This window comes from Myxocyprinus asiaticus, chromosome 10 (genome assembly GCF_019703515.2).
Source record: "Myxocyprinus asiaticus isolate MX2 ecotype Aquarium Trade chromosome 10, UBuf_Myxa_2, whole genome shotgun sequence".
Lineage (NCBI taxonomy): Eukaryota > Metazoa > Chordata > Actinopteri > Cypriniformes > Catostomidae > Myxocyprinus > Myxocyprinus asiaticus.
Window position 1 is genome coordinate 25,038,644 of NC_059353.1, and position 23,597 is coordinate 25,062,240.

The window sequence follows — 23,597 nt, forward strand, 5'->3', positions numbered from 1 at the left end:
AATGTTTATTTGTACATATACTAACATTTTTTACAGTAAAGTTGTATATTTTAACATTAGCTTATAATATGAACTAACTTTGATAAATTAATTTTAATCAAGATTATTAAATGCTTTAAAACAACCATTGTTTATTGTTAGTTCATGATACACATTATTAACGAATAGAACCTTGTTGTAAAGTGTTACCTAATTTTTAAATATTATATAGAGATTGCACTCAAAAGCAACTTCTAGGATTTTTTTCCCCTGAAATATTTCTATGAAATATTTTAGAGCTAAGCATATCTAGAAAAATGTATATTCACTACAGAAATGTCCATGACTTTTTAATTGAGAGATTCTCACTATAAAATTTATCACTTTTAAATATTTTTATTTTTATTTTCATGACTATTCTAAGCCCGGAAATCACAACTTTAAAATTCCTTGATATTTCCAGGTTTTTGACCGTGGGAACCCCGTCTATTTTGTTTATGACTTAGCTCTTGATTGTCTTCTTTGTGAATCTCTCTCTGCAGGATAGGTTATGTCTGCCTCATCATATTCTTGAGGAGAAGGGGCTCATCAAAGTTGGCATTACTGTCCAAGCTTTGCTGGAAGAGACTTCGACTACACAGACACTCTTCACATGAATCCACACATGCATAATTCTTTACAGCTAACTGACACATACACAACACACTAATTCATGTGGACAGATGTACATCTCTCGCTGTTACCAGCTGACCTTAACCAAAACATGAAATTCTATGGACAGCAACCATATGTTTCTATTATATCAGATCCTCAAGTACATGTATATGATCATGTTTTCCATATTTTTATTTCGTTTAGTACTGTTATCTCATCACTGCACTGTTGCCCCCTCTATAGTCACCATGGACATATAAACAATCTGCTCAAACCTAGTTTGAGATATTAAATTTCTTATTTAATATACATATATTTATTAAACAGCTAGTTGAGAGATGTACACAATTGGAAGAAAGACAGCATTTTTTCTTGATGGGTTTTATGTATATATATATATATATATATACATACACACCTTTTGTGTAGAATTTAAGATGTCTGTGTTGGACCTTTAGTGACTACATTTAAAAAACACGTCCTCCAAGTGTTTTATGTATAAGGTTCTTTTTTGGGAGACGTTGTTGTGTCTCAGGGGAGGTGTGGCCTCACTATAATTTCATAGTCTCTGCTCTGCTTACCTTTTAAGTCAGGTATTTTTTCACTAAAAAATATGTTTTGTATTTGTTTGTACAGTAGAAAACAACATAACTAACATCTATTTTAAGTGTGTGTGTATATGAGGAGAAATAACACATCTTCAGCAGACTGTTTCTTTTATGAGAGAACGAGAGCACATGTTTGCACTTTTTTTATGCAAGTCTTTGTGTAATTATATTATTATTGTTTTTAATTTGCTTTACTTGTGCGTATTTCCTTGTGTAAAGATTGATGTCCAAAGATTCAGCTCCAAACAGATTCAGCCATGAAACAGACCAAAAACTTTGAAGATGGTCTCTCACTGAAAATTATTTGAAAGTTGCCAAAATTATTTTTATAAATCAATGTGATGTATAAAGAAAATATTCTAAAACATTTTTATTATTATTATTTTTAAAATGATATGAGTTTTGTATTTGTAGAAGGATTTGTAATGTGATAATGGTTTATGCACGTAGTAAAATGTACAGGACGTTTATAATCGATGTGCATATTTCAGTGAGAATATATTTTTTTTTTTTCTTGGTTAAATTTAAAGTACAATTCCTTTAATATTATAAACTAAAGGGCAAAAAAGCAACTTTATTATTACAGTCTTGGTTCTCATGGAACAGCAGTCATTGCTATAACATCTCCATTTCTGATTTCAGAGAGACTCACTTGGCTGTAATTTCATATTCTATACTTGGTCTGCATGCTTTAATTATAAATAAAATTACACTCACTATAGCATAATTATCAACAAAATCCTTGTGGATTATCTGCTCTTAAAACTAAATCAGTCTATGACAAACATATTACTAACTAAAAGCTGGCCCAAAGTTTAATTTGGTGTGCAAAGAAAAAGTCTTTTTTCATTGATGTTTTGGATTTCACTTAACACAATCTTGTCATAAATTAATTGTAATTTGATTGGAAAAATGTTGAAGAAATAGATGGAATGGAAATAGCATCAGAGATTTTCTTTTTTTTTTCTTTTTTTTTTTTTTTAGATATCAGAAGGGGAGAATTAAATTTAGCTCTTGAAATGCAGTTTTGAAAGAGATATACTATTTAAAGTCTTCTAAACTTTCATAAATAGGGTTCATAAAGAATTTTTCTCAGGAGAATCTCAGTATTTTCTGAATATGAGCTCGCATCTGACAGTTTTGCATCCTGCTTTGACACTATAAAAATCTGCATCCTTTAAAATTCACTGCTATATCTTTTGAGAAATTGTGCTCTTAGGGTTGTCCTCTGACTTCTTGATCGCTAACAAAATCTCAGCTGCAGTGGGCAAGTTGTGCAACAATACTGTAATATCAACGTTCCCCACCACTTTAGAGAAAATGTTGTAAAAACTAGTGAAGCTACTTTTCAATATTATATACTAGATAGAATTTTAAATGCAGATTCGATTTTCAAATGACAGTGTTTTGCACTTTATGTATTTGGGACTGTCTTTTTTTGGCAACTGGCAAATAGTATTATTTGTGGTATTTATAACAGTATTTGGAGAAACTAAAATATTATATCAGCTGATCAAATCACTGTAACGTGTTTGATTAAAAATCACCACAACATGGGATACAAATCTTTTAACTGCTGAATGTTATGTGGCTATTTTGTCTATTTTTCTTGATGTCTAGAGAAAAAAAGCTTGTATTAAACATTTTTGTACTGTATTTTTTTTTTTATATAAATAGGAATTATTTTTTCACGTCTTTTCAGTGTTTGATATTTTCTGATGTAGCATGTTTTACCCTTTTGTAATTCTACCCTATGTTTTTGGGAAAAGCATGCATGTCACTCCTACACCTTTTGCCTTAGCCTCTGTAAATAAAAATTATTTGTACCAACTTCCAGTAAATAATTTCTATTTCAAAGACTAGTTTGTTTCTTTAACAATCAAAATAGTAATGATGATAATGTTCTATGGCAAGACTAAATTGTTCCCCTTTTTTTTTTTTTTTAAACATTGTTCTGTATTTATGATTGTATTACAGTGGTAAGAAAAAGTATGAAAACCTTTTGGAATTAGCTGATATTCTGCATTCATTGGTCATAAAATGTGATCTCACCTTCATCAATGTCACAAGTATAGACAAACACAATGTGCTTAGGCTAACAACACACAATTAGAATATTTTATGTCTTTATTGAATACATCCCTTTAAACATTCACAGTGCTGTGGAAAATGTAAGTGAACACTTTTATTTAATAACTGGTCAATCCTCTGGCAGCAATAACCTCAACCAAGCATTTCCGGTAGCTCTGGATTAGAACTGCACAACGTTCAGAAGGAATTTTGGACCATTCTTCCTCACAGAACTGCTTCATCTCAGCCATATGTTTAGGATGTCTGGTGTGAACGGCTTTCTTGAGGTCATTCCACAGCATCTCTATTGGGTTTAGGTCTAGGCTCTGACTGGGCCACTCCAAAGGTGGTTTTTCTTTTTTTTTTTTAAGCCATTCTGTAGTGGATTTACTTCAATGTTTAGGGACATTGTACTGCTGCATCACCCAAATTCTACTGAGCTTCAGCTAGCGCACAGCAACCCTGACGTTATCCTGTAGGATATCTTGGTAAATAATTGTTCCCTCAATGATGGCAAGCGGTCCAGGCCCCAAAGCAGCAAAGAAGCCCCAAATCATGATGCTCCCTCCACAGTATTTCGCCGTTGGGATGATGTTTTCATGTTGGTATGCAGTGCCCTTTTTATGCCATATGTAGTGCTGCGTGTTCTTCAACCTTAGTTTCATAAGTCCACAAAACATTTTCCCAGTAGCATTGTGGAGTGTCAAGGTGGCCTTTGGAAAACTTCAGGCGAGCAGCAATATTTTTTGTTGGAAAGCAGCGTCTTCCTTCGTGGTGTCCTGCCATGGACACAATGCCTGTTTAATTTTTTCCATATAATAGACTCATGAACAGAGATGTTAACCAGTTCCAATGATTCCTTCAAGTCTTTAGCTGTCACAATAGGGTTATTTTTTACCTCACTGAGCATTCTGCAGTATGCCCTGGGAGTCATCTTGGCTGGACAGACACTTCTAGGGAGAGTAGCCACAGTTCTGAACTCCATTTATAGACAATTTGTCTAACTTGTGACAGATGAACATCTAAGCTCTTCGAGAAAACTTTGTAACCCTTTCCAGCTTTATGCAAAGCAACAATTCTTAATCATAGGTCTTCTAAGATCTCTTTTGTGTGAGGCATGGTCCACATCAGCAGATGATACTTGTGAATAACAAACTCAAAATGTTTGAAGCCTTTTTTAAATTCAAAGTAGCTCTAACCCACACCTCCAATCTCGTTTCATTAACTGGATGCCAGGTTTGCCAACTCCTTACTCTAATTAGCTTTTGTTGATGTCATTAGCCTAGAGGTTCACATACTTTTTCCAACCTACACTGTGAATGTTTGAATGATGTATTCAATATGTACAAATTAAAACAGATTGTGTTTGTTCCTTAGTGTAATGCAGATGATCAATTTTGATTTTAAGACAAATTTAAACAAATGCAGGTAATTCCAAAGGGTTCACATACCAATCATTGCCAATGTAATTGTCCAAAAAACATTTTAGCTTCTTTTACTTCTTTCACAGCAGAACAACAAATGCAAAATCTCACCAAAAGCCTTTATTATAGGAAAGAGACAGAAGGAAATACAGGAGGGTTGCACTAGGATTTTAGGGATGCCAAAACAGTGTTTAGGTAAGCTATGTAATGATCTGAAAGGCACAAGGGCTGGTTACCATAACCCAGCTGTGGCACAGTTTTCAGGCATTCAGATATTTGGCGTGATGCTTGATGTGGTCGTTGATGAAGGAGAAGATGAAATAATAGCTGTGATCGTAACCCTAAAAGAGAGAAAGAAAACAGGACTGAACTAAACAGCACTGCACTGACTTTGGGACTGGTGCAGTCAATTTTATGTCCAATAAAATGCCCTCTAAAATGAAAATATCCCCTCCTCCTAATACTTCCTGCAACTGACAAGCAAAAGCAAGTAGCAAATCATGTTTCGCATGATTATGTAATGTTATGTTAACTAAAGGCTATTAAAAAAAAAAAGAGCGAGCCCTTCAATTCTGTTCCACTCTAACTTCCTATTTCAATAGGAAATGCATAAACACAGCACAGAAATCTGTACTTGTCAAACCATTTCATGGTGTCTTTGAAGTCCAAAGGCCTGTCCAGCTATATCAGAACTGTTATGTTCATTAGATATGAGACAAGCACCGAGGCATGTGACTATTAGCAGAAAAAACCCAGATACTGTATATTCAACTACATTCACTGCCATCTGTTTCATCATGGGGTATTTCAGTACTGACCTGCTGAAGACGGAAAACTACTGGAATTTTCTTCTTGGAACAGGCAGCAATCAGATTGTCAGGAAGCAGCTGACTGGAAGACAAGAACTGGTCATCACGGCCTTGATCAATCAGAATATCAAGCTCTGGACCGGAGTACGATTCAGCCAATACAGTAGCATCATATGCCTGTGGATATGACAGAGGAAGAGAACAAAGAGATTCACATGGTTGGACAATGTTGTTTGCTAATGTAAAATATATGTTTTTATGCACTGATAGATAAACAGTCCAAAAGTCTGAGACCACTTTAAAAATCTGGGATTCAAAATCGAATTTAAACCTGGAAATATAGAAAAAGTTTATGAATTATAATAATATTTAAGATTTTGCACTATTTCCAGGTAACTAATTAAATAAGCAATTTTTTTGTATTCACCATATTAACTTATTATTGCTCACATTTTTTAAATTCATGTACGTTTTTTAATAAAACTTTTGGACCCCACTTTATAAAACCGCATGATGTTTTCTTACCTCCCAAGTTGACTTGTCAGTTCCAAGATAGCCAGAAAAAGCTTTCTGTCCCCATGCACATTGTATGGGGTTACAAATGGGGGCAAACGCTGAAACTGCCTGTTCCAGCGAGCACACACACACACACACACACACACACACACACACACACACACAAAACAAATTAAAATTCAAACTTACTACTTAAATTTCAAACTACTACATGATAAAGCAATGGATGTAATGTCAAAGGTGGCATGCCTTATATTTCCCAGGATTCTTAAGGGCACAAATAAGTGCTCCATGGCCCCCCATGGAGTGACCAGAGATGGACATTTTCTCCGGATCAGCAGGAAAGTTAGAATTTATAAGCCGTGGGAGCTGAGAACAAAGGAAACATGACAGAAAAGATTTTACAAGAGCATGTAAGGCATAATTGTTTAATAACATTTCAAGACAACAGTCTTCACATTAGGTTAATCAAAGCGGGTCTATTTGTGTCTATGGCTGCATTAACACTGCAAGGCTTAATGCAGAAATCTGATCTTCAGAACATAACCAGATTTTTAGTGCCATCTTGCCATTTATTCTACTGCCTTTAGCTAATCCTGTACATTTAATTGAACTAAGTAAAAGTGCTGTCCGTCGATTAAAAGTTTAATCGCATAATATTTTTTTTTTGTTAAACGTGATTAGTCTCAGATTTTGAAAGTGATGAAATTTGACACATATATATACACACTTGTTTTCCTGTCAAAAATAAATTTCCATCATAGGAAAGAAAATAAAACAATAACAAATAATGCTTTATTAACATTTTCCAAATAAAGCCTTCCACAGTATAAAGATAGAAATGCACTAAAATAGCACCAATTCAAGTATCATTAAATGTTTCTCAAAGTCTAATCGGGTGTTAGAGTAATTGAAATAACTAGTCTCCCCATAGGTTGCATATTCATTGCAATAGGCATTACATCTCTTAAACTCTCATCCTCCACAATATTAATCAGCCGGCAGATTGTGTCCATTCGCTTTGCTACAACAATCAAGAAGTTCATGATTCGTAGCAGGGCATCAATGCCAGTGTTAAGCGCCACTTTGAACTCCACATGAAAAGCATTTGCACACAAAAACGCCTCATTCTGCGTTTTGGTGATAGTTAAGACCTGATGTGCTTCTGTGGTAATTAAATTGCGTCTTACACAGGTTGAAAAAATACTTGATAAGTCTCATCTGGGCTTGTTTTGTGCATCAAATAGCGTTAAGAGGTCCTTTCTCCATCATTTTATCACGGACACGGAAGCGCTATCGTGTGTGTTGTGAAGTGTGCATCAGTGTAATGACTCCGCTCGAACACATTAGAAAGGTTCCGCACTTCCAACCAGTGTTTATGCTGTGTTAACAGTAAATGCGTTAATCGCGTTTAAGAAAAATTAACGTGTTAACTTTATCGCATTCGTTAACATGATCATTTTGACAGCTCTACTAAATAATCATCATTAATGTCCTCCACATTTTGTTAAAATACGTGCAGACATAATCAGCCTTGAGTGTATCGTAAAACTTTCTGATAGACTTCCAGGGCTTTCGCCCATTTGTATATTGATTTACGATCATGATTTCATGTTTGTAATGTTTGTCTCCTCACTGAAAAATGCGTGCTTGACATTTCACAACTGCTTGACATCTCATTTCACCAGAATAAAACTTGTTATTATGAAAATGAATGGAAATTCAGTTTCAGCTTATAATTAGGGATGTGTGAGACTAGTCGACTAAATGGTTCTGATGCTGCTAGTTGACATTGGAATTACTACTCGGTCAATCATTTTCCCCATTAAACTGTTCAGCATTTTTACACACGTTTGGCTTTATATTATTACAAAGGCTGCGCTTAAATTACAGTCATGTTAGTGTTACACATTTCAAATATTATTAAAAAAAGAGGATATCTTGAGCAGATGTATACAAAGTTTCATTTCTCTCTCTCATTCGCAGCGCGCTCAGTAAAATGTCCTCTTGCGAGACCAGCAAAGTAGCTATAGAAATCACTTTGGTGGTGGTGCGGGAAGCAGATTTCTAAAATGTTGGCTTGCAAAGCCGCTATGGATGTTTTCACAATTGAGTCTTTAAATCTGTGCGTGCTTAAAATGATATTTTCCTGCCAAGCGGGCTTTTTCAAGCACAGGATAATCGCCTCAGGTGAGTCAGGTCCCGTCTTTCACCGGACCATGTTGATGTTAATTTCGTTCATCAAAAATGTTTGCCTAGAAAATGACTATTTAAGGCTAGGTATGCAAATTATTTTTATCCTACTGATCAAGAAGGCTATATTCAATGACTGCTTCTATGGGTTAAACCCTTTTATTCTGTGTGCACATCATGTTTAGAACAATACATTAGGTTTATTATACATTTCTCATAGGCCTTTTTTTTTTTTTTTTTTTTTTTTTTTTTTTAGATCCTAGCTATTTGTTAACATTCTTAACCGAACAGCTGTCATATTAGATCACAGGCTAATGCACATCCTGAAATACGCACAACTTTTCCGGGCATTTTTTCCTCTCTCGTAGATTTGGCTTACCTGTTAAGTATTTTCAACAATGTCCTGACTGCTTTAATATGTTAAGTAACTTTTACTTGGTGATTTCTACTTAGGGTTGCTCTATTGGTCCTTCACTATTCATTAAATTGTTTTCAATAATTACAGTTGAAGTCAGAAGTTTACATACATCTTAGCCAAATAAATTTTTCACAATTCCTTACATTTAATCGTAGAATACATTCTGTCTTATGTCAGTTAAAATCACTACTTTATTTTAAGAATGTGAAATGTCAGAATAATAGTAGAGAGAATTATTTCTGCTTTTATTTCTTTCGTTGTATTCCCAGTGGGTCCGAAGTTTAAATAAACTTTGTTAGTATTTAGTAGCATTGCCTTTAAATTGTTTAAGTTGGGTCAAACGTTTTGGGTAGCCTTCCACAAGCTTCTCACAATAAGTTGCTGGAATTTTGACCCATTCCTCCAGACAGAACTGCTGTAACGGAGTCAGGTTTATAGGCCTCCTTGCTAGCACACGCTTTTCAGTTCTGCCCACAAATTTTCTATCAGATTGAGGTCAGGGCTTTGTGATGGCCACTCCAATACCTTGACTTTGTTGTCCTTAAGCCATTTTGCCACAACTTTGGAGGTATGCTTGGGGTCATTGTCCATTTGGAAGACCCATTTGCGACTGAGCTTTAACTTCCTGGCTGATGTCCTGAGATGCTGCTTCAATATATCCACATAATTTTCCTTCCATATGACGGCATCTATTTTGTGAAGTGCACCAGTCTCTTCTGCAGCAAAGCACCCCCACAACATGATGCTGCCACCCCCATGCTTCACGGTTGGGATGGTTTTCTTCGGCTTGCAAGCCCTACCTTTTTTCCTCCAAACGTAACGATGCCATTATGGCCAAACATTTCAATTTTTGTTTCACCAGACCAGAGGACATTTCTCCAAAAAGTAAAATCTTTGTCCCCATGCGCACTTGCAAACTGTAGTCTGGCTTTTTTGTGGTGGTTTTGGAGCAATGGCTTCTTCCTTGCTGAGCAGCCATTCAGGTTATGTTGATTAAGGACTCATTTTACTGTGGATATAGATACTTCAGAAGCCTTTGTCACACATTATACATTTGCACGTATACAGTAAAATACATTTTTTCGCATATCACAGCTAAGCTGGGGTCAGAGTGCAGGGTCAGCCATGATACGGCACCCCCGGAGCAGATAGGGTCAAGGGCCTTGCTCAAGGGCACAGTGGCATCTTGGCAGTGCTGGGGCTTGAACCCCCTACCTTCTGGTCAGTAACCCAGAGCCTTAACTGCTAAACCCCCTAAAGACAGAAACACCAATACTCCAACATCTTCACAAGGTCCTTTGCTGTTGTTCTGGGATTGATTTGCACTTTTCGCACCAAACTATGTTCATCTCTAGGAGACAAAATGCATCTCCTTCCTGAGTGGTATGATGGCTGCGTGGTCCCATGGTGTTTATACTTGCGCACTATTGTTTGTACAGATGAACATGGTACCTTCAGGCATTTGGGAATTGTTCCCAAGGATGAACCAGACTTGTGGAGGTCCACAATTTGTTTTCTGAGGTCTTGGGTGATTTATTTTTCCATGATGTCGAGCAAGAGGCGCTGAGTTTGAAGGTAGACCTTAAAATACATCCACAGGTACACCTCCAATTCAGTACACCTCCTATCAGAAGCTAATTGGCTAATTGTCTAAAGACTTGACATTTTCTGGAATTTTCCAACCTGCTTAAAGGCACAGTTAACTTAGTGTATGTAAACTTCTGACCGACTGGAATTGTGATATGGTCAATTAAAAGTGAAACAATCTGTCTTGTAAACAATCGTTGTAAAAATTACTCACGTCATGCACAAAGTAGATGTCCTAAACGACATGCCAAAACTATAGTTTGCTAATATTAAATCTGTGGAGTGGTTAAAAAATGAGTTTTAATGACTTCAACCTAAGTGTATGTAAACTTCTGACTTCAACTGTATTCGCTAACGTTGATTAATTAAATGCATGTCATGTTCTTTATTTAATGTAGTCTACAATGTTGATAATGCAAGTCAAGCACATCGCAGATAAATGCCCCTTTTTCAGCTGAATTTAGCATCGGATTTATTGCTTTTTGTTCTGTATACACGTGTGCAACAATATCCAATCTTTGTCAGATAAGAGTACAAAATTAAGATTTTTTTTGTAACAGTGTAAATGCAGCCTGCCTTTACAATACACACCTCTTCAGTGACATACGAGTACATGCGGTAGTTGGTCTTCCAGGGCTCCTGGGTGGCATTAACATAGAACCCTGCACCTGTTCCGAAGTCCCAGCTCTCATCCTCTCCTTCAATATTGCAGCCACCTAACAAGAACATTCATCATTTAGCATGTGCTAATTTATTAATGAGACATTATTAGTGTTGATCACAAAATAACGGAACGGCCAACTGACAAAGCCAACAGTAAGTTATGGTTTACCAATCTTACTGCAATACAGAATTCAATTTAAATGGCCTTGCTCCAAGCAATGGAATGGCTGGTGGAAAACTCTAGACAGAATGTTATTCTATCCTCAATGGAGACTTATTTCTTTATCTGAATGTTGCAGTAATGTTCTAACTTCAAGAAAGTCCTCAGCCACAGAATCCATCCAGCTTCATAATAATATATTTTGGCCCATGTATCTCTAGGATTAGGCTGAGCAGAAATCATCCCAATAGATGTACCTACAAAACACATAACAACTGTAGTGCCATATATTGTAAATGTTCAGACTACTTACGTGGACTGGTGTCTGGAGCTACAATGATGATTCCATGCTCAGAGGCCGCCTGCTGACTTCCTGCTTTAGTGATGAAGTTTTGCTCTGTGCATGTCAGACCTAGTAAACACAGCATAGGGCTAAATAAACTAGACATATGCCACAATGGTAACATTTTACGGTATGGTTCTATTTGTTAACATTAGTAAATGCATTAGGTATCATCAACTAACAATGAATAATACTGTATATTAGTACAGCATTTATTAATCTTTGTTATAAATACACTATTGTTTATTTTTAGTTCATGTAAGTTCACAGTGCATTAACTAATGGAAACTAATACAACTTCTAATTTTAAAAATGCATTAGTATAGGTTGAAATTAACTTCAATCAGGATTAATAAATGCTGTAAAAGTATTGCTCATTGTTTGTTCATGTTAACTAATGTAGATAACTAATGTTAACAAATGCAACCTTATTGTAAAGTGTTACCACCACAACTTTCAAAGACTGAGAATATGAAAAGATTTTCTCCATACACTTATATTTAGAATATATAAATAGTCACAGTATACTCACAAGTATGCACATAAAGTAGATCTACAGTAGAGCATGAAATTGAATTAGCCTACCTGAAAGCCAATATAACACTGGACATTTGGAGCTCTCAGCCTTGGGAGGAAGGTAAATGGCAAACTTCATTTTGCATTTTAACTCGGAGCTGAAAATGGCATTTATGTTAAAATCGGTAAAGTGAATATTCAATTCAGGTGTTTTAATGAAACTTGCAGTCGCTCACCTGTCATGCTCGAACACTTTCTGATAGCCATCGCAGCACTTATTAGAGGAAACTTGCGTTAATGCCATTGCACCGTTTACTGCACTAAAAAAAAAAAAATCAAAGTACAAGTTACGGAAGATAACATGTTGGATCCCATTACATTGACAATCATATGCATGCAAACATATGCACAAATAACCTAGATGTGAGTGCAACAACAAACAAACGGTGGCAGCTTTGAATCACTATTAAAAGTGGCCCTAAAGACCTTAAGTGTTTCTGGCTGCCTGAAGAAGCTTGTCAACAAATTTCGTTCATTACGAAATATTAAACAATTCACTAATGAACTCATAGACTGTCCGTCTGCGCATGCGCACTGCAATGACTGGCCTGCCGACCTCAGAGCACTGCTTGCTGAATTGCAAAAAAAAGCGTTAAAGCTGCCCTGTGGAAGCATTAAACTATTGCAGTGGTAACTAAACATACGCCAAAGAAAGTTACGTTTCATTTAGCCCCCGTACAATACTCTTCTTCCTGCAGATATTGGACTATATATTTTCACACGCTTACCCGCTGCAAAATGATTCAGTCTCCAATATGACGTCAGGCGTACGTAGGACGTAAAATCACGCCCCCTACGTTTTCTTTCTTGATTTGTGGGTCTATTATTTGCCCAAACGGGGGCGCTCGAGATAGATGTTAGTTAAGGTGTCTTCCCTCTGAAACAGGTTTTTATTTTTTAGATCATTAACAAATGTCTTCTTTATTCATAGTAAAAGCTGCGCAGCTGAACATTTTTCAATTTATTTTAAAACAGTATAATACATATAACACATTGTAATATTAGTTACAACAGTGCTGAAGCAGAACTTTTTGGCTTTAACAAAATCATACATTTTCCTTGACATGACACCATGTAATTTCCCATTATATCTTATTATTTGTCATCATAAGGTCTCCCCTTCGCCTGCTCCAAACAAGGTGCTTATTCTCATGGGCCTTCAATGAACTTTATCCTTTTGGTGTCTGTGGCATGGGGGGGCGTGGTCATGTGTCGGTCTGCGGGAGAATCGTGGCTGTCTCTGGATTTGTCGGTCACTCTCTCTCTCTCTCTGATGCTCTGGCGTGCCTTTTAAGTCTCCGTCCGCCATCACTATAATAAGAGACAGGTGTTAGAGATAATTATGAGCCAGGTGACGAGCCTTACCGCTCTCCCTCTCCCGCAGACCGACACATGACCACGCCCCCCATGCCACAGTGTCCTTCAATTCAAACTCTGATTTCTGTCTCAGCCATACTCTCAAAGTACAGCCATTATTTACAAAACACTTAGCATAATTCAGTCCCTGCTTCCTCTGCATGCTCAATGTGATCAAGGTGAAATGACAAACTCCATGGAAACATGTCATGTCGAGCTTTGAAAACCAATAAGCAGGCCTCCTCTAAAAAAATAAATCAATAATGTCTACAAACTGAGGAAATGCATTAGTGTTCACCAGTTAAAGACACATTGTAAGCCATCCAGACAATTACCAGTGCAAAGAACGGAATGCTTTACTTAATTTGATGGCAGATACACAGTGTGCAGTATAAAACTCAATCAGTCTCTCCATCAGCCATCTATAAAGGCATTCATTTAATCTTTTACATTTGTTTTCTGATAGTTTTCTGATTAGAGATGAGAACCACAAAGTAACTTGAGACAAAAGTATGTTCCCTGATATTATATGGAAACAAATAACATTCTGAGGAATCCTGTATAATCATGTCTGGTCTAATTATGCCATGTTTATTCCACATTATCATTCATCATGTCTCACATAAAGCATTCAGTAGTGCTATACTATAACACTGTTTTCTGTAGGAAAACTAGCATGTTGTTAATAAGATCCACACATGCAGCATCAGCCATGAGCCAACAGTTCCTGAATATATTGCTGGTTCCCCTTCTGTCACTCACTCGACGTTGTGTCAATGAAGTGACACTAGGGGGTCGCTCCTGGGGGCCTCAGACATCTCTGATCTTTGAGAAAAGGCCAATGAGAATTGGCGAGTGGAATTTGCATGCCACTCCCCCGGACATACGGGTATAAAAGGAGCTGGAATGCAACCACTCATTCAGATTTCTTCTTCGGAGCCGAGTGGTTGTGTTCATTCAAGCTGAACTACTACTGGTCCATTCATCTGTCTTGCTCTCACGAGCTGTTGGTCTTACAGCGCATTACAGTGGTTCTCCCCCTCTTGCACCGGCATTGTGCAGAGTACAACTGGGCTCTTCAACAGCGAGAAAAAAAAAAGAGTATATTTTCTCTCTAAAAGAGAATATTTCAAACTAAAAGAGTGGCACTCACGAAAGCGTCTTTTTCAAGATGACTTTTCATTTGTGTATCCTTCCTGGTTGCGGTTGCTATCTCTCCGCTTCTGGATATATCTCGTGTTTGGGTACTTCCCACGCGGAGACATAGTTCGTGGATGGTTTATGTCCTCATTGTGAGAAAATGACCATGGCTACGTTGCGGTCGCAGCTTTCTTTCGTCAGAAAGCTGGATGTGCCGCCTCCACCCTGCATGCCATGGCTCTCCGGCAGGTGCACCAAGCCAAGGCACTTAAAGAACTGCACGAGGGTAGTTCTGACCCGGGATTAATGCAGGAGCTGCGCTCAGCGACCGACCTCGCCCTCCGGGTGACGAAGGTCATGGCGCGGTCTCTCGGTCAGGCGATGTCCACCTTGGTGGTCCAGGAACGCCACCTTTGGCTCAACCTGGTCGACAAGGTTCGATTCCTTGATGCCCCCATCTCCCAGGCTAGCCTATTCGGCGACACCATCGGAGACTTTGCCTGGCAGTTTTCAACGGTAAGGAAGCAGACAGAGGCCATACAACATATCCTGCCCCGGCGCAGCTCGAGGACCCACACCCCGTCAGCTCGTCGCCAAGGGCGTCCCCCTGCGGAGGTAACACCAGCTCTGCCACAGCCCGCCCCAGTGGGCCGGCCCCGGCGTGGAGCCGCCCGCAAGAAACAGATGCCACCCGTCTCACGTCCGGCCGCCAAGAACCCGAGGAAGGCTTTGAAGCGCCCCTGAGATGGGCAGCCCAGGAAGTTGGAAACTCACCCTTCAGGAGCTGGTAAAGAGACCACTCCTTCCCCCGACGGAGGGTCGGGTGGAGAATCCTTATTTTCATTTTCTTTTGATTTCGCTGCACGCCCAACGGGCTGCGGTACCCACTTTGTCAAGAAAAGAGCAGTTTCCTCACTTCCTGGGCCTCACAGTCGGTGTTCACGGCCATCGTTATCATGGGATTTACGCCCCCGTGGGTCCAGCTGTGGCACAAGTCTGCTCCCAATGTGATGGTCTCCACGGGTCACAAGGATGCACTTCTTCCTCCCCCATCCCAGGCCGTTCTGGGGGTAGTCACAAGGAGCCAGGTAAGTGCTTTGATGTCCTTAGACTCGGCACGGCCACAAGTGGCACCTCAGGCTCCGCCCCTGCGGAGGCTTTGCCGTTGATCCGGGGCAAGCACGTGTTGGTCTGGACGGACAACACGGCGATGGTTGCGTACATCAACCGCCAAGGCAGTCTATGCTCTCGTCGAATGTCGCAACTCGCCCGCCGTCTCCTCCTCTGGAGTCAGCAGCGGCTCAAGTCGCTGCGAGCCACTCATATCCCGGGCAACCGCAACAACACAGCAGACGTGCTGTCGCGGCAGGTCACGCTCAGGGGAGAGTGGAGACTCCACCCTCAGGTGGTCCAGCTGATCTGGAGTCGATTCGGTCAAGCGCAGGTGGACCTGTTCACTTCCCAGGAATCCTCCCACTGCCCACTTTGGTATTCTCTGACCGAGGCTCCCCTCAGCACAGACACGTTGGCACACAGCTGGCCCCTGGGGCTGCGCAAGTATGCGTTTCCCCCAGTGAGCCTACTTGCACAGACGTTGTGCAAGGTTAGGGAGGACGAGGAGCAGGTCATCCTAGTGGCACTTTATTGGCCCACCTGGACTTGGTTCTTGGACCTCAGCTCCTCGCGGCAGCCCCCCACTAGCGAATTCCCCTGAGGAAGGACCTTCTTTCTCAGGGACGGGGCACCATCTGGCACCCACGACCAGTCCTCTGGAATCTCCATGTCTGGCCCTTGGACGGGACACGGAAGACTTAAGTGTCCTACCACTGGCAGTGGTAGACACGATCACTCAGGCCAGGGCTCCCTCGACGAGGCGCCTGTATGACCTGAAGTGCCGTCTGTTCGCTAAGTGGTGTTCTTCCTGACATGAAGACCCCCAGATATGTGCAGTCAGATCAGTGCTTTCCTTTCTGCAGGAGAGGCTGGAGGGGTGGCTGTCCCCCTCCACCTTGAAGGTGTATGTAGCAGCTATATCGGCACATCACGATGCAGTTGACGGTAAGTATTTGGGGAAGCACGACTTGATCGTCAGGTTCCTGAGAGGCGCGAGGAGGTTAAACCCCCCCAGACCGCGCCTCGTTCAATCGTGGGACCTCTCTGTGGTCCTTCGGGGTCTACTGGGAGCTCCATTTGAGCCCCTAGAGTCAGTAGAGTTAAAGGCTCTCTCTTTGAAGACTGCCCTCCTGACGGCACTCACCTCATCAAGAGGGTAGGGAACCTGCAGGCGTTCTCTGTCAGTGATCCTGGGTGACTCTCAGGTGATCCCGAGACCCCGACCGGGCTATGGGCCCAAGGTTCCCACGACCCCATCCAGTGATCAGGTAGTGAACCTGCAAGCACTGCCTCAGGAGGAGGCAGACCCAGCCTTGGCGTTGCTGTGTCCAGTGCGTGCTTTGCGCATCTACTTGGATCGCACGCTGAGCTTTAGGAGCTCCGAGCAGCTCTTTGTCTGCTTTGGGGGACAGCAGAAAGGAAGCGCTGTCTCCAAGCAGAGGATCGCCCACTGGGTCATTGACGCCATCGCTAAGGAATATCACACCCAGGACGTGCCCCCCCCCCCCGGGCTGCATGCCCACTCTACCAGGGGTGTAGCGGCCTCCTGGGCTCTGACCAACAGCGCCTCTCTAGCAGACATTTGTAGAGCAGCGGGCTGGGCAACACCTAACACCTTTGCGAGGTTCTACAACCTCCGGGTTGAGCCGGTTTCGTCCCATGTGTTGTCAGGTTCAAACCGGTAAGTCTCGGGACAGCTGGCCGGGTGTAGGTGAAGACGTGTGCTCTTTCTCCCAGTCACGTTCACAAAAGTGTGGACCCTGGATGTCCTTCCTCCTTAGCCCTGTGGCTGGAGAGTTTTCGGAGAAACTCGCCTCCGGCCCAGTATGTGCGCTAATTAGGCCCTGTACTGGGGTAGGTGCTCCACATGTGCTGGTTACAACATTGGTAACCCCATGTGATGTATTTTCCGCAAAGTGGTTTCCCCATTGGTAAACCGTGTCTTTCTTGGGCAGACGCCACTCTGCCCCGGGTCACCGTGTCTGTAGAAACTCCTCCCCCCTCGGGTAGGACCTACCATGGGACACTTCCTCATGGCGTGCTTCCGACTAGACTCGGTAAGACCATGTGACGTATTTCCACTTGAAAGCCCCTCCCCTCTGGGTGGGGTGTGGTCTCTGCGGTGTCCTCCTCTTTGGAGGGACACCCCCCGACATGGACCTTATATGGCCCCCAGCTGAACGATTTCATTCCCTTTGGGTAGAAAAAAGAGAAAAGGCCGCAGCTGGGCCGGCCGGTCCTCATTTTTTTGTGCAGTCGACTTGTCCCTGAGGTGCAGGGGACCATTTGACGCCCACAAGAGCGTTAGGGGAGGTTATGTGACGGCCGGGAGCACTGGCTACGAGGCACACAGAGGTCTGCCCATCTCGCCCCACTAGTCCACGTAACAGTTCAATAGTCGTGGCGTTTTGTATAGGGACCCCTAGTGTCACTTCATCGACACAACGTGGAGTGAGTGACAGAAGGGGAATGTCTCGGTTACTGTCATAACCTCCGTTCCCTGATGGAGGGAATGAGACGTTGTGTCCCTCCTGCCACAACACCGAACTACCCACTGAATGGGCCAGGACCTTGTCTCGGCTCCTCAGTGCAAAACCTGAATGAGTGGTTGCATTCCAGCTCCTTTTATACCCGTATGTCCGGGTGAGTGGCATGCAAGTTCCACTCGCCAATTCTCGTTGGCCTTTTCTCAAAGATCAGAGATGTCTGGGGCTCCCAGGAGCGACCTAGTATCACTTCATCGACACAACGTCTCATTCCCTCCATCAGGGAACGGAGGTTACGACAGTAACCGAGACGTTTCCAAAAGAACTTTGTCTTACCAGTGACTCACATAATATATGAACACCAAGTCTAGCTGAAAGGGAACTTGATCACGTGTGCACTGGTGTGAATCATCACTAAGGTCAGAATGGCCTGCTGATTTGAAAAGCTTAATAATACTCTCTATGTGCACACATTAGACAAAAGGTTAACCACCAATATTAAGATGAAGTGAGCCATAATGAACCTTTGACACAAAATTACTTTTTTAAAAGAAGCATTTCATTTGTAAATTTAACATTAGCACATACTGATGAAGAATGCAAGAGAGTTAGATTTACATTTCAGGTGACATACGTTAGCCGTCAAACTGTCTTTGATTTACAGTTAGGCTACATATCAAGACCAAGGCCAGTGGTTTGTACATACTGCAAAAGAATATAATCTAACCCTGTGATGTTAAGGTGCTTGCTAGTCCTCAAAACATTCTCTGGATCTCTTATATGCAAAAATCTTGTTTTTATTTTGAACTGATTTTAGAAGCTAATATACACACATACTGTATATGATATTATTTAATATATATTATTTCAAACACATACATAAAGTAGAGAATTGCTATAATGTTTTGCTGATTTAAAAAAAGATGAAGTAAAATTGAAATCACTCATTCGCTTTTTATTCAGGACCCGTTTTCTATACATGGATTTCTAAATGAATGTTCATGAGGAGCATGTTCATCTACGTAATCCTGTCAATCAATCACAACAAAAGGATATAAATTAACAGCCACTTACATCATTCCCTGGACAATTCTTCCAGCATCCTTCCACCAACTTCACCTCTATTTCACTTATATCATGTATTATGTAATATTCTAAAACATTCATTAAGTAGTCAAGGGGGGTATTTAGAGATTGAGTTGAGTCTTGTATTGGAGCCATATATCACAGTAAGCTACATATTTGTACCTTTATTTCATGTGAAGTCGTGAAATGCACATTCAGCCTTTAAAATCGCAAATTAATTTATTGCTATTTACACATAAGACTCAAATAATGCAATTGGATGTTTTTCTACAAAATATTATAAATTTTTTTTTTAAAGGAATGTTCTGGGTTCAATACAAGTTAAGTTCAATTGACAGCAATTGTGGCATGACATTGATTACCACAAAAAATATTTTCATTCCCCTTTTTTATTTAGTTTATTTTAAAATGCAAAAATCAAGGTTCCAGTGAGGCACTTGCAATGGAATGAATGAGACCAGTCCATAAACATTAAAATACACACTGTTTCAAAAGTATAGCCACAAGATGTAAACACTATATCTGTTAACATGGTTTGTGATGAGATCACTTACCTTATCAGTGTAAAGTTATATCCAACATTACAACTTCGTTGTCATGATGATGGAATGCCGGTAAACCCTCAAAGCATTTTAATCATACTAAAATAATGTAGAACAGAGATTTTATAATACTACAGTCATGTTAACATATACAACATAGTCTTGTTTCAGTGTTTATATGCTGGTCCCATTCACTTCCATATTATGTCTATACATTTTCTATAGCCGCTTATCCTATGTAGAGTTGAGGGGTGCTTGAGACTATTCCAGCTTCCTGGGGCGAAGGCAGGGAAACACCCTGAACAGGTGGCCGGTACTTCCATTGCAAGTGTCTAAATGTAACCGCAATGTTTTAATTAAATGAGGAACTAAAATATTTTCTCTGATAATCAGTATTATGCTACAAATGCTGTTAATTGAGCTTAACTTGCATTGAACCCAGAATATTCCTTTACCTTTTACCATCTGCATCTCCCATGAAAAATGTAAAAGAGAGGACATGTTTTTTTAATTATTATTCACTTGACCCAAACATATACAGGGACTGCCTTTTTCAACATTTGAAAAATCATTAAGGTGTAAATTAGCAGACATTATAACTCTCACACACTGTCTCTCTAGATCAGTGGGTAGATCAGAGCAGACAGGGAATCTTTTCACTGATAAACCATTACTACAGATTTATTTCACACTGAGTGATGCCCCCACTCGAGCAATTTTCAAATGCTCTGTTTTTATAAAACTGAAAGGGTGTTATTACCTTGGCACTCTCAAAGAAATATGAAACATAGCTAAATGCAGAAATGGGGCAACTGGCCTTGACTGCACATAAATCTTCCACAGATCTTTGAATTTTAAGAACGTGCTCTAGGATTTTGATGCTTTTGCGAGTTTAGAGTACAGCTGTAAAACCAATACATTACTTCTGAAAATTGTACCGTAGTAGAGGAAGTAGAAGACTGGAGAAGCTGCTGAAGGTTCCTGTAAGTTCCTGCATTCACTCTGGACAAACTGTATGTCACATATGGCAGTTTGCAATGAGAAAATTAATTTAAATACCACATATGAGAAACACATAATACGTAAGTGCTCATTTGACATTTTCTAATTTATAACAGTTGCCAGGGTTGCTTTAGATGTCATCTCACAGATAAAACTGATCAAATGTAGAGGTATACATGGCTTAATATTAGCTGAGTGTCTTCTGCTATTATTACCAAGATATTTATGTGCCTGAGGAACACATTACTCAAATTAAGTGTCACATATGTTTATGTGTGAAAAATATAATGAATGTTTTATATGCCAGCTGACTAGTTCATTATCCCATCAGAGAGATAAGGGTGTCATGACTGCTGAAAAGCTATGTCTCAGACAGTCAAGAAATCTCCAAACATTGGCTGGGACATCAGGTAAAGTGGGACAGATGCTTCATGGTTGATTGTCCAATAAACATCAGGAGACAGTAAAATGTAGTAGTTGAAGCCTGGATATTTCCTGAATTACTTACTGTAGCAGTGCTATACCACAAACAGGAGACAAATCAGATTACACATAGTAGCATACTCTTTGTGTTAACATTCTGATTGTTTTACATGGTTTCTAGCTAGAAATATAGTCAGCTTTTAGATGGTGCAAGCTGATGATGAATCAGCTCGACTACCAGCTGATGAGGAAGATATCAACCTGGTAGACCCTGATTAGGGCTGATAGACCACCTTGCACCTTTAACAAACCTGCTACTATGTTCAAAACACTGACGTAACTACTATAAGCTAATATGACATGGTTTTTCCAGCTGTGACATAGACCTAATTTGTCAAAATTCTAATTTTATTAAGAAAATCAAGCTTTGACCTCCTGAGACCCGAGCGTGACTGCTTTTTGATTTGTAACAAATAGCACCAAATAAACATGCAAAAACAAAAAAATCTAGAGAAAATGGTTTTCCTAAAAAATTATGTCAACATACGTATGTGGACAGCGGGAATACATTTTTATAAATTATTATGTTTCCAGGAGTGTTGGTTATTCATGTTTTTGAGATGAGACATTACATCATAAATTAGCATAATTAATTCTGCTTCAAATTAATGGCCAGCATCATCCAATCACTGCCAACCATGTTAAAATAAAATTATAAATTATAAATTCTATAATCTATTACCATTGTCCCATGTCTGCCAAACATATTGAGTGGTCCAAACATCATCTGCAGCCTGAAATGGAACTTTTGGTCAGATTTTAGGAGTGAATGTACTTAGCTGCATAGGAAAACTTTAGGATAACCCCTTGCTCCCTATTTAGTGTATGACTAAACCTCCAGTGTGTGCTATCTGTCTGTACTGGTCTCAAAGCTGTTCAAAATGCAACTTATTTTCATCCTAACTCCATATAAAGTCTCTAAAAGCAAAAATGTTCAGCTTTTGGATAAAACCATTGATTAATGCACAGTTAATATAGGATTTCTATGGAAAAAAATGCACTGTGTTTAGCTGCATAGCGTTTAATGATAAATTGCTCAAATTTAAAAAGGCATATCGGATGAAACTAGAGACTCTAATATTTAGACTCAAACAAGTTTCAATGTAAAAATGTAATTAGGTTTCTTACTAGATGTAGTTTTGTTGGTGTTTCTACCAAAGACGTACTCTGCTGTGGTCAGCACCATGATGTTTTGTTACAACTCTGTGCATCGAAAGTTTAACCCTTTATTGATAGCACAGAGTCTCCTGAACTATGATCAGTCGGTTTAAATTAATTTAAATGATTGGTTGCATGTAGCGAAGCCAAAATACAATGTTCACACTTGTGTACACGGGGGTCGCATGAGGTTAAAGATGATGTTGTAGTACTAGGAAACATACATACTATAATACTATACTATAATTTATAATATACTATACAGTAGTGTTGTCAAAAGTACCGGTACTTCAGTACCAAGTTGGTTCTAAAATAAAAAAGATGTCATGATATCAGTGATTCTACAGTACCGGTAGTACCGAGCACCGACTTAATTCGGTACCCACACACCTTCTTACTGACACACGACTGCTTTCAAATGCTCACACGCTTATTTAGTGATTTTAAATTATGTAGCGAAGTTAAACTTCCATCAAAAATACACGTCAAAATAAAAGAACGATTCATATAAAAGCTAAAAGGCTGAAATTGAAGAAATTGCGACAGAAATATTTTAACTGTATAGTAAAACACAATCCTCACTGTAGAAATAATAATTATAATAATAATAAATAATGATTAATGAATAATTATTGTAATAATAGAAATTAAGCAATATATCACAAACAAGAGTGCTTTTGTACTGAATAAACATTTGTTAAGAAATGCAATGGTATGTTGATAAGTAATTGTTCTAATTTTTACTTGTTAAAAGTTTTTAAAAGTTTAGGAAACTTTTTTTGATTAGACACCATTTTGAAAATGAAATTAAATTACTAAAACTTTAAAACATGGATTCTGGAAAAAAAAAATAGGAAAAAAGGATTTGGAGAAAAAAGAAAACAGATTTCAGTAGGGTCCTGCTTAAAAACAAACATGTGTTAGAAACACTTGAAGGAAACATGCATTTCTTTTAATGTATTATTTACATTGAAATGTAACTTTAAATAGGCTAAAGGAGTGTGTTCAATAGCACATTATCATATTAGCACATTTTGTTTTCTTTGGTAACGAAATTGGTATTGAGAACCGTGAGATTTTGATATCGTCTACTGAAATTTTGGTACCGTGACAACACTACCATACAGTATAAACACTATATACTGTCCCACTTTACCACTGTCCCACTTAAAAAAAACAAACAAAAACAGTTCAAGTGGAAAGCACTAACTGTTAGGCACAAACTATGTTC

General features: G+C 39.4%; 2 protein-coding genes across 3 annotated transcripts in view; one reads left to right on the forward strand and one right to left on the reverse strand.

Annotated features, from left to right (window-relative positions):
- lrch1 (leucine-rich repeats and calponin homology (CH) domain containing 1) overlaps positions 1–3,072 on the forward strand; it is a 72,644-nt gene extending 69,572 nt beyond the window's left edge. For both annotated transcript variants that reach the window (XM_051708336.1, XM_051708338.1), the window contains one exon: positions 522–3,072. In XM_051708336.1, the coding sequence (XP_051564296.1) occupies positions 522–635 (114 nt within the window). In that variant the 3' untranslated portion in view covers positions 636–3,072. The remainder of the gene's footprint in view (positions 1–521) is intronic.
- Positions 3,073–4,822: 1,750 nt separating this feature from the next.
- On the reverse strand, positions 4,823–12,767 carry esd (esterase D/formylglutathione hydrolase). Its single transcript, XM_051709356.1, has 9 exons — positions 12,729–12,767; positions 12,177–12,260; positions 12,010–12,098; positions 11,395–11,493; positions 10,850–10,974; positions 6,310–6,429; positions 6,070–6,168; positions 5,554–5,721; positions 4,823–5,076 (listed from the first exon to the last, which is right to left on the reverse strand). Exons 2-9 carry the CDS (start codon positions 12,242–12,244, stop codon positions 4,996–4,998), a joined length of 849 nt encoding a protein of 282 aa, XP_051565316.1. The 5' UTR covers positions 12,245–12,260; positions 12,729–12,767; the 3' UTR covers positions 4,823–4,995.
- Between the last annotated feature and the right edge of the window lie 10,830 nt (positions 12,768–23,597).